General features: G+C 37.3%; 1 protein-coding gene across 3 annotated transcripts in view; it reads left to right on the top strand.

The window, feature by feature from the left end:
- si:dkey-91i10.2 (uncharacterized protein LOC555224 homolog) overlaps positions 1 to 23009 on the top strand; it is a 31622-nt gene that overhangs the window by 5318 nt on the left and 3295 nt on the right. Inside the window, exons 1-7 of one of the 3 annotated variants that reach the window (XM_046844773.1) lie at positions 6165 to 6318; positions 13491 to 13604; positions 15641 to 17202; positions 19144 to 19321; positions 20639 to 20840; positions 21337 to 21914; positions 22259 to 22404. In XM_046844773.1, coding sequence (XP_046700729.1) covers positions 15671 to 17202; positions 19144 to 19321; positions 20639 to 20840; positions 21337 to 21914; positions 22259 to 22404 — 2636 coding nt within the window. In that variant the 5' untranslated portion in view covers positions 6165 to 6318; positions 13491 to 13604; positions 15641 to 15670. Of the gene's footprint in view, positions 1 to 6164; positions 6319 to 13490; positions 13605 to 15640; positions 17203 to 19143; positions 19322 to 20638; positions 20841 to 21336; positions 21915 to 22258; positions 22405 to 23009 lie in introns of those variants that run through there. The other 2 variants (XM_046844772.1, XM_046844774.1) reach the window with 2 other exon arrangements.

The following is a 23009-nucleotide window of genomic DNA, read 5'->3' as shown; positions in this document are numbered from 1 at the left end:
TGTACCCTATATAGCACTTTATATTCTGCATTATTTTGCTCTAAAAGGCCATCTTAAACATCTCTTTTGTTGTGTAAATGCTGGTGCATCAGAAGCAGCTCTCTTTCTTCCTTTTATTTAACATAAAGATTATTTTCATCTAAATGCTGAAGTTGTGAAACACTTGCAATAAAGCCAGTAATAACTATTCTGTGAAGTGAGTGTTGAGAAAATGATTGTGGGTATCTTAAATGTGGTAAATCTGTTAGTAAGGACCATTATAAAGCACTTCTATATGAACAATGTGGGTAAGATGAGAGGCTTGCTAATAAATTTACAGTATAGTTTGTTCTTGTATATACAGGCTTAAGTGACAGAAAATGTGTATAGTTTGGAGTCTTAGTCTTACTCTTTTCCAATGAATAAATTAGGGTGATATCTTGCTGGGATTGGACCTTTTGTCTTTCTGAGAGGATTTAAGTGGCTTGGATGTGTCCTTGAGCAAACCTACATCTGTGTAATTGGAATTTTCAATAGAGAAATGGTGGACTATACAAATAACTCATTGTTTATCTATTATTTATATGCTTACAGAATATTTATTTCATCATGTGTAAATGTGGGCTGTTACATTATAAAAAATATCGATATGTGTCTGTCTTTTTCATCAGTGTACTAATCAAACTTTCCGTGCTGCTGGGGCAGCACATAATTGGGTCATTATGTTCATTTGCTAACAATGGTGTGCAATGGTAAGGTTTGCTTAGAGCAATTTTGTGTGATCAGATTGTGCTTCTGTGGTGTAAAAAATGCTCGATTAAATTTACATATTATTTGCAGTACCATTTGCCAAGCTCAACTTTCCACACTTATGTATTTATATATATATAATTAAACCAATTTGTTCATCTGTCTTCTTAATGTATTACATGTGCTCATTCGTTTTACATGGCTATATAAATAAAATGTGACTATATTTAAAATTAAAATGTAAATAAGCATTTTATCATGCCCTGAAATTGCACTGTTTAGTTACACCAATTTGTGTGAACATGTAACATTTACAAATATAAAATATTGTATATAATACGTTAAAGAATTATTCATGTGAGAAAATTATCTCTGTCTGGGATTTCAAGAAGTTAATTTTGTTCAGGCATGGGGGAAGGATTTCACTACAGAACAATTAAATATTTAGAACTGCATGTCAAATACATACCTCTGGGTAAATTGCTGCCAAATGCGCAGCTAATCCACCATAAAAACAGCACAGTGCAAAACTCAATACCTGTAGGCAATTAAACACCTCCATTCCGATGCTGTGATTACTGTTGAACAATATAAAAAAACTTTATTTATTATTCATTTTATTTTTGCCTTTCCTGAAATTGTGCCAGTGTGTGTTGTTTTTTTTACACCCACAGTGCAATCAGCTGTAGTTTATCAGACATCCTAACAAAATGTGAGATTGTATATTATTTATGACTTGATATTATGACAAAAGATTTTGTGTAGGCAGGTTCTATAATATCTTGCATCAGCCAAAATAATGTTTTCTTTTTTCTTTCTTTATCTAGGTACATTTACATAAATATAATTTAGATGAGTATAATTTGTACTAAATTATTGCATTTACACTTTGACAATGTATTGTTCATTTTAATGCAAAAGCTTTTTGGGGGAAAATTACTTGTTTAACATTGCCTGAGCTCTAGTGTAGCAGACAGAGGTGGCAAAAATACACACATCCTTCACTCAAGTAGAAGTACAGATACTAATGTTTCAAAATACTCTGGTAAAAGTTGAAGTAATGACTACACTTTTTTACTCAAGTTAAAGTAAAGAAGTTTTGGCTCTGACATACTTAAGGAAAAAGTAGCCATTACTACTACCTGTTTTAGTGTCACAATGGTAACTGGACCTCAAATCATATTAATGTAGTGCATCCGGAAAGTATTCACATCGCTTCACTTTTTCCACATTTTGTTATGTTACAGCCATATTCCAAAATGGATTAAATTCATATTTTTTTCTCAAAATGTGAAAGACGTGTGTTTGAAATCTTTGCAAAAATATATTAAACATAAAAATCTAAAATAATAAAAAACACGTGTACATAAGTATTTAGCCTTTCCTTAATAATTTGTTGAAGCAACTTTGGCACTATTTACAGTCAAGTATTTTTGAGTATAATGCTGCAAGCTTGGCACACCTATGTTTGGGCAGTTTCTCTCATTCTTCTTTGCATAATCTCTCAAGATCTCTCTGGCTCATCAAACCAGAGAATTTTGTTTAGTTTGAGTCTTTCAGGTGCCTTTTGGTAAACTCCAGGAGAGCTATCATGTGCCTTTTACTGAGGAGTGACTTCCATCTGGCCACTCCACCATCCAGGCCTGATTGGTGGTGTGCTGCAGAGGTGGTTGTTCTCCTAGAAGGTTCTCCTCTCTCCACAGAGAAATGCTGGAGCTCTTTCAGAGTGACCATCAGAGTGACCATCTTTCAGAGTGACCTCCCTGACTAAAGCCCTTCTCCCTGATCGCTCACTTTGGTTGGGCAGCCCGCTCTAGAAAGAGTCCTGTTGGTTCCAAACTTCTTCCATTTACAGATGATTAGAGGCCACTGTGCTCATTGAGACCTTCGATGCGCATAAAATCTGCTGCACCCTTCCCCAGATCTGTGCCTCGATACAATCCTGTCTCTGAGGTCTACAGATAATTCCTTGGACTTCATGCCTGGTTTGTGCTATGACAAGCACTGTTAGAGACCTGTGGGACCTTATAAAGGCAGGTGTATGACTTTCATAATCATGTCCAAACAATTGAATTTACCACAGGTGGACTACAACCCAGTTGTAAAAACATCTCAAGGATTATCAGTGGAAACACGATGCACTTGAGCTAAATTTTGAGTGTCATGGTAAAGGCTGTGAATACTTATGTGCATATGATTTAAAATATTTTTTCTATAAATTAGCAAAGATTTCAAACAAACTTCTATCACATTGTAATTATGAAGTATTGACTGTAAAATCTTGAGGACAATAGTGAATTTATTTAATTTTGGAATAAGGCTGTAACATATAATACATTTGGAAAAAGTGGAGTGCTGTGAATACTTTCCTGATGCACTGTATAATAATTAAAAACTTTGTTACCTAATGCAGGCTAAACAACCACCATATAGAACACAAGCAGAGATAATTAGGTGAACAGGAATGTCTCTATTCAGAGTCATTTTTAGATCGCTGACTTGTTGCCTTCTGCCTTGTTTGTTTTTAGCTTTGTAGGCTAGCCTATGTTTGTGGTGTGGGAGAGCCAGGAAATGATACACCAGTGGTAAGTTGAAAAAGCCACGCAATGACAGGAAATAGGTTGATGGGCTAAAAAAGGCACGCAATGAGATGAAAAATGTCACCAAATAGATAAAAACTAAAATAACGAGCCTGATTTGCAAATGTAAGAATTAGAAAGTACAGATATTTGTGTAAAAAAAATGAATGAGTGATAGTAAAAAGTTGTCCAAAAAATAATAGTGAAGTAAAGTACTGTTACCAAAAAAATCTACTAAAATCTAATCTGGTAGCAGAGATGGACAGTGTTTGACATACACAAGAAGTCTGGCTAAATTTGTATATCATAGCTGAGTTTCTGCTTGTATACTGTATGCTTTTATTATTATTTGAAATTAAATTCAGCTTAGGGTTATGAGATTTTAAGAGATTTTAAATTATTTGAAATGATTAACACTTGCACCTTGATTTCATATAGAAGATATAGAACTGGATAAAAAACAGTAGGTGAGCTATTCACTGAAATAATTTTCTTGTCCGTTTAGACTTGTAGATGTCCGCATGGCTGCCGTGAGGAGCTGCGTATAAATTATTAACATTGTGGTAGCGCCTTCATAAATTAGAAATGGTCTTTGTTATTGTGATGGCAATACCCATATAGCTATGTTACTTCCTTTGAGTCATGGCCACATGTGTTAGAGCTCTGTAATGGGCCATCTCAGTCCCAAGGCCATTAATCAATCATGTTTTATCACCTCACCTCAGGATTCTAATATAATAGACTTAGGAAGTGATCAGCAGAATGTGCTGAATCCTTTTGAAGACTGGAGTCTTGATGTACCTAACAATGACTGGATTTGTGTGAATATGCGCTAGCACTTTGTTTAGCTACCTTTGTCATTCATTTGGGTTCAGCGAGGATTGTCAACTCAAAGTATACTTTGTATTTTGTCCTTCTGCAGCTTTCATAAATCTGACCTTGTGGAAAATTGATTGGACCCCTCTGTGCAATTATATTGACAGCTGATGCATTTATGAGCTTGTGAACAGATATTTAAGTGTGTTAAGTTGAAAGCTCTGTACAAAATTAAGGGAGCTATAAAACATAATATATGTTTAGAGACATTTAACCTTGTCCAGAGGCATAAAGCTGTACAGTGTAAAACATATAAATTATTTTGCAATTGAGGCTGCATGATAAGTACAAACACTTTACAGTAACATTATAAAATGTAATATGTTCATTTGACCAAAATCATTTTTAGTAGTTTTCAGGGTTTTTTTAACCATATCAATAAATTATCTACATATATCTGCACAAAACCTCTTGTATCTGATATTGTCAAGGTGTTCATATAGCACAAACATTAATAAATGTGTTTTGTTTTAGTGCTTATTTTAAAATTGTGGACTTTATTGTGGCCAGTATTGTGATAATAGCTACCAAACAGTACATTTGCTTGTTAAAAATTGCAAGAGTGGCATGGTGGTGGAACCTCAGAGCTCCAAGATCCCTAATTTAGTTCAGAGATCAGGTTAATGTCTGTATAGAGTTTTAAGTGTTCTCCTAATGACTATGTGGGTATGGTACGGGCTTTATTTTTCTCCCACTTTCTAAAAGCATTTTCCATTGTGATGTTTAAAAAACCTAATTTTTTATATTATTATTATTATTATTATTATTATTATTATTAGTATTAGTATTAGTATTATTATTATTAGTATTATTATTATTATTATTATTGATATGTAGTGAAATCAAAGTGAAAACCAAAAAACAGGCTGCTTTATACTTTTGCTGACATCAGACCAGTCAGCATCTCTGCAAAAATAACATATCTATATCTAAAATATATAGTCTCCCCAGAGAAGTAGAATGGGCTATTGAAAGCCCTACTTATATTCTGTATTGTTTGTATAATTGAAACAATAATGGACGCTTATACAAACAATAAGGAAAACCCTCAGCCAGATTTAATTTCAGTCACACTGAACCTGACATTGACAGACTCAGTTTGATATCTTATTCACACGCTCAAGCTGTTTAGTTTTAGTTTGCCAGTAATGTAATGTGGTAGCAGAGAGGATTAGCCACCCCCCATATGGCTCAGCATACTGCAGTTGCACTGCACAGCCAGTAAAAAGATGTAAGCTTTCCCATAAGGGTCCAGAGGAATGATGCAGCATCCTGCAGTAAGTTCCTATAGTGGACATATTTGTTTTTGGTGCATTCCATAAAAAAAGAAAGGAATACTCCTTTTTAAGCTGCATTGAGATTTCCCTTTCAGTCCCTTGTCTGTGCCTTTATGCAATATGGGAATCAATAGGATGGTTCAGATTACCATAATTTATTCATTATTTTCAGAGCTCATGATCCTCATCATTAATCTGTTAGATTAAATGGGCTAAAATGAAAAGACATTAAATATTAAAGCAGATTGAAATATTGCCAAAATACCAGCCCTCCTGAAAAAAAAGATGATCATAACTGGTTGTAAGTAAAAATGCAGACGGACAGGCTTCCACCAGAATAAAGCACAAACCAGCAGATAACTGATTGGATCTTTTACCACAGAATACAGCACCTTTTACCAGTTATAATAATATTGTATATACAGCTTGTGGTAGACATGTTCTCATTCACAGTATTCACAAATAAGGTTTGTCCCACAGAAAAAAAAAATAGAGAGACAAAAACAAGGAATGCCCTCATGGGATAGCAGGTGGGGGAGATAAAGAGGGTAAATGTGGCTCCGAGGTCCTCTTGGACAGCCTTGTGTTTCTGTTGTTCCCATGCCAACGGCTGTATTGGAGCATGCTCAGTGAAGAGCTCTCTGCTGTAACAATAGCAGAGGACCTGAGAGCGTTCACATGCTGATCTCACATCAGAGTGGAACACACCTCACTGCGCTCTCACTCACCCAAACGATATAGGGAGATTTCTTCGTTCATAGTTCAGTTGTTTAGTGCATCTGTGTGTTGGATAGGAGCATGGGGTGAGACAGCAATTCTGGATATTTCCTGATGAATTACATGAACTTCAGTAACAGGTAATTGGATTTTTTTCCATTTACAATTGTGTTTCATTTTCATCTTTTGATTCTTGACAGCCTTGAGGGATAAAGGTGTTGGCTAAATGATTTTCATTATTAATAGTTTTATTATTCTAAGAAATTGTAATTGCTTGTTTAATGTCTAATTAATGATCGAGGTCACTGATGAACCTGGTGTGAACATTGCTTGCCTTAAGTGAAATAGAATGACATTTTGAAAAAGAAAAAAATGCAGATCTTTTTTTGGCATTCAGAACAGATTATACAGTTGGACAGAGAGATAAGATAGGAGTAGAAAAGAAAAAAAGAAAGTGAGGCAGAAAGGATGAAGCTGAGTTTGTACATTCAGCATTGTCACATGATGCCTCTGCTTGGAGAAGTTGTGCAGCCGTGCTCCACTGACCTGCCACTCTGTTGTCGTGACGATGGGGGGTGAGGGGTCAGTCTTTTCACCACATTTAGTGCTCTAGTTTTAACAAGCTAAAAAGCTTTACTGCAGCCCATTCACACATTACAACGGATACAGCGTCAATAGAAAGCCTCCATTTGCTTAAATGAAACATCTCATTGATTTATGTGTGCTTGTATGTAAATGTGTGTTGATAATCCAGTCCAGGTTCTCTGGATGATGGCTCAAATGCTCCCACTCCAGTATGGACAGGGGAAAACATACATAAAAAACAGACCCAGAAAGATTGGATTATTTATTCCTGTGAGGCAAAAAAAGAGAGCAAGAGGGCTGGGAATAGATCAGATCTAGATCAGATGTAGATGATTTTAAATGAAACAAGCACACTGCATTCTGTAGTATCAGGAAGGCATTCGCTATTACAATGGCTATAAGATTATTATGCTGAGGAGTATTTTGCAGGTATACAGGCAGCTAGACATAATGAATTTTCATAAATCATTTGTCACATCATGTGGGTGGATGTTCATTCCCAGCATTGATTAGAAGTGGTTTTCTGCTGCCTTTTCAGCATTTTAACTTTTAATTTCTTTTGAAGGGGGAGTTCAGTATAAAAAATAAAAATAAAATAAAAATACACAGTTGTAAATATTTTCTCAGAGATTTTTAATTAACCCTGACAGTCTTTATATCATTGCATGCAGTGACACAGTGCTTTATAGGATCCCATATCAGAAGCATCATTCCCTTTATACTCTTCGACAAATTTGTGTAAATATTGGTCACTTAGCAACTTAGCACGTAGCAACAAAGGTAGGAACACACATCAGGATGAATACATTCATATAGCCCAAGCGGTTGGCTGGGAAACAGGGGTGGTTTTATTTTAATTATTTTTAACAGATTATTTTAGGAGTCAATATAATGTCCTGAGGTCTCTAGCAAGGGTGACATAAAAAAAGAAAGTGCAGCATTATATATTTTATATGAAATGTCACCATGAATTTTCTTTGCTAAATAAAATGTACACAGTTAATGTGTTATTGACAAATGTTCAGGTAGAGGGAAAAGTGTAAAGGATGGGATGCATTCACAAATTCTCCAATTTACTAATCATTTGTAATAGCAATATGTACATAGCTGTAATGGGTGAAGTGATGTTAAGTCAGTGTGGCAATGGCAACTGAACACTGAAATACAGAACATTGAAAGATAATTCTCTCCCAGATAGACTTTGTTTTCTTTGTTGAAAAAAAAAAAAAGTCTGAAATACACTGAGATGGCAACTGATCAGTTGCTCCCCCTCCTTCAGTTCATTCCTTTACCTCTCTCTCATCTCCTGCTGTCACCTCCACACCTTCATATGAAAGCCCATTAGCGGTCAGCTGGTTCCCAGAATGATGAGGACAACCATCACATGAAGGCCGCTGCTTTGATCCCATCTCAGGTCACTTATACAACAAAGGACTGGTGTACGTGTGCGTGCGTGCGTGCGTGTGTGTGTGTGTGTAGTGCACAGCTACCTTAAGGGCTATAGGGCATGATAGAACTGTTTTATGGCTTTATCTCTAGTCATTTATTAGCATAAATGCATGCCATGGTTGAAATGTACCTACTACAGACATGACCTTGAGTATCCTAAAATCTTGCTTAAACAAGGACAAGAGAGAAAGGAATTAACAAATCTCTGCTGAAGAATTTCAAGTACATTGGCTCAATCTGCAAAATATCGAATTCAGATATTCCAAAGTATCCTTATCCCTGAAGCTGTTTAAATATGGCTGAATATGGCTGATGATATGTATATTTTAACTTGGGGTGTAGATTAAAGGATATTCAAGATGTTAGCATTGTTACTGATGAATGTTGATGGGGAAATTGAGCAGCTTGTTAGTGTTTTGAAGACTGATCAAAACTTGTATCAGGTTTATACTATTTGGGAATATTTTTTAAGCTATATTTGAGTGATTACATCAAGGTAAGGGTAGTGTTTAGTCTGGTTGGTCCTCCCTCCCTCTCATGAAGGTCTCATTTACCAGTGATGAATGAGTCATCTAGCCATCTGCTCCTTAGTGTAATCCAGCCTTATTACCAGTCCTTTGTTTATTAACAGTACTCCTCTTCTGAGATGACCGATTCTCATCTCCTTTTTCCAGTTTCTCTATCTATTGTGCTCAGATTTTTGCTTCTCTTGATACCTCGCAGCCCACTCCCACTCTTAATCAATCCCCACTCTCTTACTTAGCTTTTATTTCCCTCTTTCATGCAGTGTCTTCTAAGAACTTTGTGAAAGTCTGTACTACACCCTATTTCACCTTTTATTTGTCTCTTTTTCTTTCAGTCTCTTTTAGTCATAGATACAGAAATTAAGGAAAAACTCCTGGAAGTAGGGATGTTCGTAGATGTCCTCTTTGAAGGAAATGTCACTGCAAATCAATAGAAAATTCCCCTCACTGATAATTTACATGATGGCTAACCAGTTTTTTTATTAAATTTTTTTTACAGGATATACCTAGTACATGTAAAAAAATCTAATCAAAGAACAGTGCTTTGTCTCTAGTGCATGTATAAAGTCATGTAGGAGTTGTAAGCATTGTCCCAAAACATTACTAAAGCAGTTTCAGCTGTTAGTTTTTTTTTTTTTTATTATAATTTGTCTCCCGTCTGTTGAACCACACTGTTCGGCACTTAGAGTGTGTCTTGTTTGTCTTGACCCTCTTTATATTTCACAGTATGAGTATCGAGTTTAGCAGGAAACGCCTTCTAGATAGCAGCGGCCCAGTACTCATTAGCCTAAAAGTCAATTATCTGGCCAGTTCATTTACTCCTCTATATCAGTGCAGAAATCAACTCAATAAAAGCATACATCTCAGAAAGTGGCTTTGATGCTGTTGTTTCTTAAAAATGCTCCATAGTAGGTTGAGTCACATTCAATCACATTTATTTTAATAATAGATGTGTGGATTGCATGCTATTTTCAGTCCCACATTCAATCTCTTGTGCCCAAAAGAGAAAGAGCTATAATTCGCATTACAATCAATAGTTTATATGGGGCTCAGGTTCACTACATAGTTATAGCTGGAGTTTAACCATGTGGCTGTTTCACCTTTACTTGATGAAATCATGTGATAACTGTCAGATTGTGGCAGTCGTCATTAATTAAACACCCCACCAACAAACAGGCAGACGGGATCAATATAATCCACTGATATATTGACAAACGTGTTTTCTCTAACATTGCCTGCTCTAGTACCTTGGTGCTTCTATCGTTATATACTGTCTAATGGTATAAAAAAAAAATAAAAACTTTCTATAAACTTGTACAGGTTTAAATGCACATTTTTTACACAATCTTGTGGAAAGTCAAATGAGATCATGTAAGTTTTCTCACCTCATGTTTGCATGTAAATATATGCTACTAGTTAAACTAGCAAAGTGACATGAAACATTCACCATAAACATTTGAGTGGTAAATACTAACACCCACCACCCCTCTACTGGTTACATTAACTGTTTGAAGAAGTAATGAAGAGCCAAATCTTAGTTACCTGGAGCATGGTAAGATCTAAGCTGTCAGTACTTTTGCCAGATAGTCTACATTTGCATGGTGTATTATGTGCCACAGTGAATGTTGGTGAACCCAGGTTGGGGCCAAAGAGAACAGATTTTGCTCCTCCTGTGAATTTCCTGTTTGTATACATTAAGGCTCTCTGCATGCATTTTGCTGCAGGGAAAGAAATGTCAGTTTTCTAGTGCTACACTAACAGGGAACTGGGTGGATGCTTATTGTATGTGGCATACTCTTGAGACAAATGGCTGCAGGAGAAAATTATTTTTTAAGTTATTTTTAATACTGGGATGACAAAAACATCAGTATTTCCCATACACATTAAAAGAGTATAGTCTGGCTGTAGAGAGCCTTTCAGATATGTCGATCTGTAGGATACTGCAATATAGGGACCACCTGCACACACTAAACATAGACTTTTACCTGTTATATACAGTATGCTGCCAAATTATAGAACACTATAAGTACTTCTTTGTTGGCACCAAACAAAAATCTTGCTGGGCGACTTTCAATAGCTTCACTGATGGGACTGAACTCTTAAGAACTTGTTTAACTTCAAAAAACAGCACCCTGCTAATGCAAGCAAAGCTACCAGATAAGCCAAGGCGACAAAGCAACATTGTGCAGTGTTTTTTCTGTAAATTCCTTTTATGTTATAAAAACTCTGGAATTTGTTCAGAGCTTGCTTACATTATCTCACTTCGGTAGCAATACAAAAAAAAAGAAATTGCTTCACAAGAAGGACACAAATCAAACCTTCAATACAAACTTAAACAGAAGATAAAGTGTTTAAAAAAAATGAAGGCAGACAAATATATTTAACACTATAGAATAGCAAATAGCTATCCTCATTTAATTGAATATCTCAAGTCTATTCTGATGAGATGTGACTGTAAGATGTCAGGATTTAAAGAGAAATATGGAAATTAGACTGTTTTCTAAAAAAATTAAAAATCCAATACAAATCTATAGAATTTGAGATAGATATTTGTGTGATATGTATATGTAAATGCTATGAGATTTTCATTATTGAGAGTGACGAGGATGGACAGGATTAGAAACGAGTTTATTAAAGGGAGCAATTGAGGACAATTTAGGGACCAAGTGAGGGAGGCCCAATTGAGATGTTTTGGACATGTGCAGAGTAAAGACCAAGAAGGAGGTTTATGGATGTGGTGAAGGAAGACATGCAGGTAGTTGGTTTGAAAGAGGCAGATATATAGAACAGAGTAGTATGGAAACGGATTATCTGCTGTGGGGACCCCTAAAGGGAGCAGCCGAAAGAAGGAAAGGAAGTATATGTGAATGTCAACTCCAAAAAATTACAGCAAAATCCCTGTATGTGTTCTGGAAATGTTCATCCATGACTCTCTTATTTCACTTTAATGTGATTATCCTGTTTTATCCTTTTGTACCTCTAGATTAAAGCCTGTAGTGTTTATTTTTTGCAGAACTAATGAGGTTATGGTGACTGTTTAAGGTATTCTTTTGTCCACTTACATCAAGTCACTTGAGAAAGAAACCAAACGATCAATACTTCTCACGAATTTCCAAAAGATTTCCGGTTGTATCAGATTTCTTAGGGCTAATAATAAATGTTAAAGAATAGGCAACATGGCAATGTTATACCCTTACTGATGACTTTTTAAATAACAACAGATGGTTATTATTTTTCAATGTATTATTATCCAATATGCCAATCATCATGTAGCAGCAGTTCAGTGCATAAAAGTATGTAGGCACAACAGATGTTTGTTCCTTGTAACTGCCTAGATTTTACTCACATCATCACTTGAAAAAGTATTCCTTGTTGTCCATTTTTTACATTTGTAGATGTTCTGGAAACTTGTATGCTGTGTAATTATCTTAGGGGAATACTTTTATAATTATCACACATGGGATTTCTTTAAAGAAATTGGTAGAGGTGTTCTGAAATGCCATATCATTATCACATCATTATTGCCTAATGAGCAATATGCTCAGTCGGTGTTTTTATTACCTGTCTTTTCTTGCTTCTGTCTTCTGTCTGAAAGATTGTCTTTCTGTTGAACATAATTGACAAACTTCTAATTTACATTCATTATTTCCAGCCATGATAGCTGCCTAATACATAACATCAGCAGACTCTCAGTATAGACATGAGCAAAGGAGAAAAGCTTATGTAAGCAATCGAATGTGTTTTCTGATCATATGGGGTGTAATTTCCATGTGATTCCAGATTTCATGGAGCAGTGAGTGTCAGAAACCAATCCACTGTTGCCTAGAATAGCTAAAAGTGAAAGTCCTTTAGAGTCCTGCACATATATCTGTCTGATCAAGAGAAAGGGGCATTTACAGTCACAGATCAGTGAAAGATCACAAGACTATAACATACAGTATAACAAATTAATGTGTGTAAGGAGAAAATGGAAAATGATGTAGTAAGTTAAAAAGTCTGCTGTACTATGACTGAGGTCAGCAACTGCCATGTTACAGGAATGAGGAAAATGCATGTGATGTATTCAGATGCCAATGTAACATTTTTAGAAACTTATCTCTAAATATTATGTGCATCTTCCAAGTACAAATGCTGAAAATGTCAGATAAAGGTTATGGAATGCATTCTGGCACAATGACGTTTTTTATTGGTCTAGTGAGGTGAAGTGAGGTTGTAAGTAACGCTTGTACTTCTGCCAGCTTGCTATACTGCAAAACATTTTAGGGTCATTTGTAATTGAGTGATCATTTGAGAGGAATAAATGATAGAATAAACTCCTGACTTCAACTTGCCACAGCACCCATGGCCTTGTTTGCATGATTTTTTTTTAAGTTGTTAAAAATAAGGTTTTCAGCTCATGATAATTATAACAGATACCAATCGATGTTTGACACATTAATATCATTCTATTATTAGATTGGTGTGTTGAGAGTAACATTAGAGTCTTTTCACATAATCTGAGTTGATTAAGCAAGAGTCTTGTAATAAAAATAAGTCATAGCCATAATAAATCATAGTACTTGGATACTTTTGTACTTTTGTTCAAGTGAAAGTTTAAAGGAACTTTTACTGAAGTAATATTTTACCTAATGTATCTCTACTTTTACTCAAGTACATGCTTTGTGTACTTCGTCTACCACTGCATTGGTATTAATGTAAAATTGTTAAATACCTTTGTAGAGGTCTGTATTGATTGGCTGGACTTTTGTTCACAGAAATATCTGCTCATCTGCCTTGAACAGAGTAAGATATAATCAGAGGAGGCAACATAAAGAGAAGAAAATCCAAAGGCTGATGCCAGCTGCACTCTGAGATTTGCTGACAATGGGGTACGTGGGACTGTCATAAATACATTCAGTCAGCAGAGGCTACTGTACTGGTACATCTGTTCATGTTAGACAACAAAAAAAGCTCATTAAGAAATTTGCTAGGCTTGAGAAAATAACTAAAAAAAAAACCACAAAAAAACAGTGCTCTGCATAGAGCTGACTCATCAAAGTAAGGATACTGTTATTCTAACCAATGCGAGGATGATAAAGAAATTAGACCATTTCTAAAGGAATTGCCGGTGAGCTAGAATATCTTGTAACGATGTGGTGTATTATTAGTGAAGGGAAATGTGAACAGTAAGGGGACATGGTGGTGGCGTAGGCACTATAGCTGACGTGAGACTGAAATGAACAATACAGAGAATTGGTATGCAATATTAATGCCTTAAATTTGTTAAACTGTCACTAAAGGTGAATAATTCAACAAATACAGTAATCTAATGAGTTGTACACTACATTGTACACTACATATAACACATTTTAGTTTTGTTACACAATATTTTCCTCCCAGCTATTCTATATTTGACATCTCTTTTTTTGCAGTCTCTCTTAACTTAGAACTCTTTGACATTGAGCTTTGTTGTTTTTTTTCTTCTGTAATCGGCCATTATACACAGTGAGTGTCTTCTTTTTGGTTCTACAGTGTGTCTACAGTGATTCAGTTAAAAATGGAAAATGAGCATCTGCCTGCCATAAGCAGAGACAGCAGGGTGTGTTCTGTGTGAAGTGAGCTGTGTGCTGCATCCTCATGAACCAATATCCTTATGCTAATCAAGCATGCTCGTTCACACATCAGCAGATTTTGAACATGGCCAGATACAACGTGCCACCTTTAGAGATTCAAAGAGTTTTTGCATTTAAAGATATGATATTTAAAAAGATAATAAGTCAAAAAGTAATGTTATATTTTTATATCAGTCTGTATAAGTAAGGGAGTCTTGCTTAGCCAAAAGGCCTTATGTAGTTCCAGGTTAATTAAACTGGCTCCAAATTTTAATTGAACACCTGAACATATCTATTGTTTTCCTGCCTTCATCAGTTAGAAATGCATTCAATCTATGGCAAGCCTTACAGGGTAGATTATTCCTGAAGTAAATTTCATCCGGATTGTCTTCGCACCATTGTATTGTTGTGATTCATGCATTGAAATGCCTGGTATGTAATATTATCTGTGAAATCTTGCTTGGACCCAGGCAATTTATACTAATTACAGATATAATTAGTAAGCAGTGCTCTTCTCGTTAATCCATGCCTTTCCATCCATTTGTCTAATGATCGCTAAGAACATTTAAAAAGAGTATCTCTTCATGGCTGTCAACTTTACATTGCCTCATTTTCAATCAGGATAGAGAAAATATTAACAAAAGCATGTCATCTTTCAGAATAATAAACTGATCAATTTGTCATGGAGCACTCAATAACTGGACTTATTTAAAGCTAGCTACCAACATAATTTCTATAATTGTATTGGGTTATTTTGAAAAGATGTGGATTTTTTGTTTAACAGAGGGTTACCCCTTTTTTTTCCATTGTCCTGCTCACCAGCAGCTAAAGCCAGACTCACAATATTCTATAAACAGAAAAAGAACACTGTTCTGACTAATCTTATAACAGGCTTCCAGTAATTAAATAGTTCATTTGTTTATATTGTTTGAAAATGTCTAATAGGGCAAATTCTATTTTGCTGCCAGAACATAAACAATGGCTTTCTCTGCTGTGTGCAGAACATGTTTGTTAAGTTAAAATAAATGTGAATATACTATATTGAACATTTAAAATATTACTGCATCCTCTGCAGCCATTCTTAAACATTATATGTTGTTTATGTATATGCAATCAGATTTTAATGTAATTAAACAGGGATAAAAGTAATTTAATTAAAAAGAGTATTTACACACAGAAATGTATAGTGTCTACAAACAATATTTTATAGTTTGTTAAGATTTTGGGGATCATTGATCATTCTTGAGGTTTAACAAAATTGGTTATTAGATTCTCAATGCGTTGTCTGTTTTTTTCTATTTTGATCTCTGTAGGGCTTTGGTCCCAGCACCTATGTGTAATGGATGGCAGCTCTTGCTGTGGTCATGCCAGACGTAGACCCTTTGCCATGTGAGTATTCCCCAGCAGTTTCCCCTGCTGGCTGCAGCATGGACCTGGAGCCTTGCTTCAGTGAGTTGCCAGAACCGCTCTCTGTCCTTGGCCCCCCTATATCTGGTTTCCCTCAACACAGAAACTCCTCATGCATCAACTTAGATGCACCAGTGAACCACTATCCAGCAGGACCCAACAACAACCTCCTTAGCAACATGGGTCTTAGGTACTGTTCCACCAGCAATGTGCATCCAATTAAACAGCCAGAGTCTCAGTCCAGCTGCAGGGCAGGGCAACTCTCACAGAGTTGTGTCAACTCGGGCAATAATCGACTCTACCGTAGCCTGGAAAATCTGCACTGGAATGCAGACCCTGGACTATACACTTACAGAAGTATGGAGAGTGAGTTTGTTCTTCACTGCACCCCCAGCAGTCAATGGTATGATGGAACTTCTCAGAGATCACAGCTCTACACAATGATGCACTCCGCTGAGAACATGGCTTTCTATCCTCGGCCAGGGCTAATGAAAAAGGACTTGCCTCTTTTTCCTCAGTGGCTTTTTCCTGCTGTGGAGGACTGGGCCATGAATGGCAATGCACGGAAAGGCCTGAGAGACAAACTTCGCCTTCAAAGCACTCGTGTGGCTGAGCCTAACAAGCCCCTTCGACCTCAACCTCTGAATTATTTTAGCGATCATGAGATGGCATCACATTTTGGACATCTGTCATCTCCAGGACAGGTGAATGGCAAAAAAGAAATGCATTCTTGTCGTATTACCAGTCCAGAGGAAATCAAGCAGGAGGTGCTGCGTCGGCTACAGCTTCACAGGCAGAGGAGTACTCCTAACCTAGCACTCATTTCCAGCCAGGAAGCCAACTTTAGCAAGTCACACACCTCAGAGCATGTTGGCAGTATTGCCCAGTCTGCACCTGAGAGGAAAAGACCTCCTATGAGTCGCCTGCACATTCCAACATTTGAAGAGTTCAAGAGGATGAGGCAAAAGGATAGTGGTGAAGGCCTGGGTTCTTCAACTGCATCAACCAGTGGAGTAGCCAGACAGGAAGGCCAATGCAGAGAGGGAAATTGTGAAGTGAAAGTTAAAGACAGATTACATATTGGGGCCAAAACTGACACAGAAATCTGGAAAAACTGCAACTGTACTGATGTAGCTCATCCATGTGGTTCTAGTGGGAAAGAGTCAAGTAACAGCAGGTTTACTGAAGAAGCTTTAAATGCCCCAATCTGCACAGGACCTGCACCACGCTCTCTTTTGCAACCCACGAGTACCACTGCAGGTGAAGAGCAGACTAACAAAGCAGGAGGCTCTGAAAGTATAGATCCTGCACTGGTCCCTTTCCCTCCCAACAGGGAGAATGCAGAGGGGACATCAGCCTGTTGTCCTACCATACTCCTGGATGGGAAAGATTTGTCTAGTTATGGAGCCAAGATCTACAAGATAAAGACGGACCTCCTTGGATCAGCTCTGGACCTTATAAAGAAGAGGTAAGAGGGTGACATTGATCATTTTTTTCCTATAGATCTGTTAGAATTAAATAGTGGTCATGGTACTCTTTTAAATTGCAAAGTGAATTCTGTGTGACTGTAGGATGCCCAACAGTATGTGCTTGATAAATGTAAACTTGTTGGTGAAATGATTGATAACTATTTTGTTTCAGTAGTTTAGGTTAAACATAATAAAGGTGGTAGCTTAATGGTTTAGGCATTGGATTTTGGATTGGTTCCAAAGGTTGTGAGTTCAAATTCCAGCCCCACCAGGCTGCCACTCATGGGCCCCTGAGCAATGCCCTTAACCCTATAGCTGCTTAGTTGTTAGAATCAGATAAACGTAATTCAATCTGGACAAGGTCATCTGCCAAATGCCATAAATGTAAACAAAATATACTTTGGCAAGGGGTAGCTCAGTGGTTAAAATGTAGAACTTCCTATCAGAAGACCATAAGTTCCACCACTATTTAGCTGCCACTGCTGGGTCCTTGAACAAGGCCCTTAGCTGCTCAGTGGTATAAATAAGATTATTGTAAATAAGCTCTGTATAAGGATGTGTGCTAAATGCTGCAAATGTATTCTGTCCAGATGCATTTCTCTTTTCAAGAGACAGTTGGACATTGTCATGTGCTTGCTTTAGCCACAAAATGAGCAATTTTGAACATGCAAATATGATGAGCTTCTTCAACTGTACAAGTGCCATGGACTTACATGAGCTGACTAAAAAAATCACAGTATAATTTTTGTTTTCCCAGTGCCATCTATATTACAGAGCTGCCTTAATAGTTCATCAGTTTAAGGCTTCTGCATAGGTTTTTTTGGATAGTTAATGGTATTAGGTTTTCAAAGGGGATCTTTCAGAGGCTCAAAAAAAAACCTAAACACTTGGTAGTATCGTTCTTCCTAGATTCCTAGAAAAAAAATGGGATTTTTGGGTGACTGATGGAACTTTTTAGTGTAAGTACTGTGCTGTGCACTGTGCTATTGTACTACAATTACGGCATTTTAAGGAATGCTGTTTTCAAAATGCTACAAAATTTTTTATTGAGTGAAAACTAGTCAAAAACACTACATCAATGGAATTGCCTTCCAACTCCAATGTAGAGAGTGTGTATCAGGCATCTAATATACATGCATTTACTGTATATACTGTATAATCCAAACATGCATCCGTTCGCCAGATCTTGTCAGTATAGATTCATATCAGTTTTTTATTAATACTTCAAATAAAAATGTCTTATTTGATTTGCAGCTGAAATGGTATGCATTTTTAGGAGGGAAATTAGTTGTTTTATACGTGACTTTTTGTATTCATATGCATTTTTAAAGTGTATATGTGTACAAAATTATGATTCAGCCTTTATGGTTGTGCTGTCAGCAGTATTACAAAATCATATCTACGTGCAAAACAAATTTATGACGTGTTCTGCATCAGCAATGCAGATTCTAATGGGGAAGACAAGAAAATAAGGGAAAAGGGTAAGTGTATTAATCAAGGGTCAGGATTGCTATAGAGATCAATGTGATACGACTACACAAATGTCATTTGTAAAAGAGGGTGTAATAAAAAAAAATGTTTTAACGAAATTGAATTTTTTTTTTTTTCCATCTTACATACCCTGTACACAAAGCACATACACCCAGCACAGTTCAACACAAACAGACACACACAAAGGAATCTAAATGATCAGCCAAAAGGCTGCACATCTTGTGAGTTCAGGTGCTAAAGTGAACCGAAGCATCTAATTGCTCTTCAGCCCCTCTGAAGCCTGGTGCCCACTATCCCTGGAGAAAATGGGGGATGCTCAGCCACATTCCTTGTAGAGGAGAAAGCGAGGTGGCAGGAATCATAAATTCACTTTAATAGATCCCTTACCCTCCCTTTCTCATCCTTCATCACCCCCTCCCTACTTTCTACTCCTTGTCCTCCTTCCTCAGCTGCAGTGCAGAGATCAGCGCCAAAGCCCCCGTCAGACTGTCACATGACCAGCACAACGGTACTGACATCACCAGTCCCCAGCCTGGGTGTCAGTCTGCCTGCGTTGCCATGACAACGTCGGCCTGCAGACAGGAGGCTTGCAGTGAAGCTACTGGACGAGAAGAGCCAAGAGAATGCGTAAGGCAATTCCCCTTTCTGCACACACAAACATGAGCACACACATATACACACACAAAGAGAGCGCGAGAGAGAGAGAGCTCTTTATTTCTCTTCATCATGACCCGCTCCTTCTCTGGCTGTAGCCGTGTACTGCGGAGTGCTGTGTCACAGATGCACAGGGACTAGATGAGGCTCCACATGCTGCTGCACAGCAAAGACAACTGCAGACATGTAGTGGTGCATACCTCCATGCTGCTCAGAATGACTCTCTTACAGGATTAGAGGCAGGTTTCATGCTGGTAACTGGTTTCCTTTTATTTGCATGCAAGCCTGCGAGTGTGTGGATGCGTAACGCTGTCTGTGTGGGTGTGCATCTGTCTTTGCTCGTTCTGTTTATAATGCCAACTGGTTGTTCAATGCATCTCAGGCATTCGGTCTCTGGTGACTGTTGGCTGGAAGGTTATAGAGGTAATATTGATTCGCTCCTTTGGTTGTATTAGTTCATGTATTTTGTATTAGGATGGTGGAATTGAGAATCGTTGCGTTCACCTGGCATCATGCATATCTCAGCTCTGTTACCTGCATCAAGGCTCATGTGGATCACTGTTTTGCTATTAATTACGATAGCAGCGACATCATTATTTATTCTGGATGATACCTGCACGTGTGGTGTCTTGTTACTCAGGCACTGATAGCAGTTGAAACATATCTGTGTTGGTCTAGCTTATTCAGTAGCTGGTTTACTTGATGTTTTGTTGGTGTACTATGTCAAGTGTTCGGCCAGGGCTTCTAGAGGTCAGCATTAGTGAATTACAATGTACTATTTCTGAGAAGTTATCAATAATTTAAAAGCATGTCTGTCCACAGACTACAATTTTTGTCAATCTTAGGACCTTTCAACCTCCAGGTCAGTTGCTGTAAATCAGCACCGTTGAAGGGTTTAGTCTAGGGTTAGGGTTAGGGGCACTGTAATAGATTTAATGCAAGCTGTGGCATTCTAACGTTTTGCAGTCTGAATTCAAATATTTGCATATCCTTAGGACAAAATAACAAAAAAAGCTCAATGGATGTAAACAACAATACAATAAATGTAATTCATGCATTGAATAAACAAGTAATAAAAATATATATTGCAAATCTTTGTTACTGCTAGTTGTTGCTGTTTCTGCTAGCTAGACAGGGGGAGCTTTAATCTTACTCTGATCCCTCTCTGATTAATACTCTTTAAGCACTCCACCTGTGGTCTTTATTTTCATCCTTTAACCAGTCAATACTAACTAATTAATTGAACATGTGATGCATGGATGACTGACTGATGGCTTGTTATCCATTCAGAAGCTCTTTGGGTCAGGATGCAGGCGATCCAGCTCGGATGCAACCTATGAGTCGCCTGGAACGGTGAGGACGCAGCGTGGGTGTCGCCTGCGCCCTCACTACAGTGACCCCATGCCCACCGATGCTGCCAAACGCAAGCAGCTGGAGATGAAGATCGCTGCTGCTGCACGTCTCCACAGTCAACGCAGAGACAGAGATAGTGGTGAGACCTATAGCAGTTCTTCTCCCTTTAGCACTTTCTTAAATAAATACTCTTTAATTGGATTTCAATTGCTTATATACACTGGTTATATCTAGAACCAATTAGGAGAAATAAGTGCATGTTTTCTTTTTACATGCATAGATAAAGTCTTTTTTTTTCATTGTTTTTTAATTAAACTTTTAAACTGCTAACATCACTGAGCCTTTTTTCAGAACCTTAGGATCTCACTTTAGTCATTTTTTGACAAAGACATGTTTTTAGCAACTATTACCTTTGATTTTGAGAGTGCAGTGCTGCTGCCTCTATACCCAGTGCCCATAGGGTAAACTACCTTCCTTTCCATCAAACACATTTGTCCTGGGGGAACTTTTCTTTTGTGTGTGCCTTCTTCTATAAGTTCAAGCAGTTCTTTGTGTCCTGCTGATAAACTGGGACAAAAACCGCACAAATCATGGACAAACAAACTATAACATTGGATATGTGTCTTCTGTTTCAGGTATGCGCACAGTTAGGGGCCACTCTGAACCTAGAGGAGAAGGTCGGAATGGACGCCTTGGTGTGAGCCGTGCATGTCAGCACCGTTGGAGCACAGTAAGCAGTGTGAGTGCCGACAGTGGTGTAGTGGGGCTGAGTGATGAGCGTGAGGATGAGGAGGAACCACGGCGGTCTCGCCGCAGTGCTGGGGCTGAAGTAGAGCGAGTGGACAGTGGAATTGGGTCAGGACTGGCACCAAACTGGAAGAGGCCCTCCGAATTGTTTAAAACATGGGAGACCCAGCGGCCATGCCCAGACTGTGGCCACCGAGACACCACTCGAGAGGAAGGTATGTGTGAGCGATGCTCAAAGTTACGAACCGAGCGCAAGGAGGCCATTCTAGAGTTCCTCAACACCGAGACGAGTTATGGTGAGGATCTGCGCATCATCAAGGAAGAGTTTTACTTTCCCATGCAGAGTGCAGGACTGCTCACAGCTGAACAGTTGACTGTGGTCTTCAGCAATGTGCAGGAGCTAATTGATGTGAATGACAGGTTCACAGAGCATCTGCAAGACAACATTGACCAAGCACTTGATCAGGTGGGAGCACAGCACACCACTCCAGCATTACAAGTTTTTTTCCACATTGGGCATTGATTATAAAATGGATACCAGACATTTTTTTTTTAAATATACAGTAATATGGCATACAGTAATATGGCATATAAATATATATATATATATATATATATATATATATATATATATATATATATATATATATATATATATATATATATATATATATATATATATATATATAAACATTTTATTGTGGTATATTGAATCGAATTTGCTCTAGAAATGTTGCCTTATCATCATTATGCAGGCCAGGGACATGGAATTGTATGATAATTTAAGTGTTCTCTGTTTTAAACATGTAGGGAGATGAAGATCTGCTCACTGTATGCATTGGAGAAATCTTTTTGGAGTTTGTCAACATGCTACCAGCCTTTCAGACCTACTGCTTGCAGCAATCAACATCTGTCAACATGCTTAACACACTAGAGAAAGAAAAAGAGCTGCTTAGGTAAAAACAAAACATGCAGCACAGGACACTGCCTTGACCATTAAAAAAAAAAAAAAAATTCCAAACTTAGCTAAACCTAGACCTAGGTCATGTCTACTCAAACCAAACATACAGTACATAGAGTAAAAACAAGTGGACGTTCCCAAAAACATTATAGGTTTTAGTGTTAGTCTTCAACGTTTCTATTTTGTTCTGTTTTGTTTTATTTTCTAATTGCCAAATAAGCTGAATATTAAATGTTATTCGTTTTTAATTTACAATGTTTACAACCATGTGATTTAACTGCACAGTGTCGCCGACATTTTATTTACATAATGCTAGATTTTTTTTCAGTAATGTATATACAGTATTTTAAGTAAATCTCTTGTAAGTATTGTTTTCATTTAAAAGGCTTGAAAAAAACAATATTTGTATTTTGGGTAAAACCCTTTTAAATATACACTTATAAATGTACACTTAAATGCGATATATAGATGTGTATATTACTTTAGAATACTGGTCACATAACCAGACTGTCTCACTGCTAAGTTTGTGTTTAATGCTTAGATTGCAGAGACATTAAAATACATCATAAACCAATATAAATTCATAGATGACTGTTTTTT

The sequence above is a fragment of the Silurus meridionalis genome, chromosome 3 (assembly GCF_014805685.1).
Source record: "Silurus meridionalis isolate SWU-2019-XX chromosome 3, ASM1480568v1, whole genome shotgun sequence".
Lineage (NCBI taxonomy): Eukaryota > Metazoa > Chordata > Actinopteri > Siluriformes > Siluridae > Silurus > Silurus meridionalis.
Note: the sequence above shows the minus strand (reverse complement) of the source record. Positions and strands in the feature narration are given on the sequence as shown.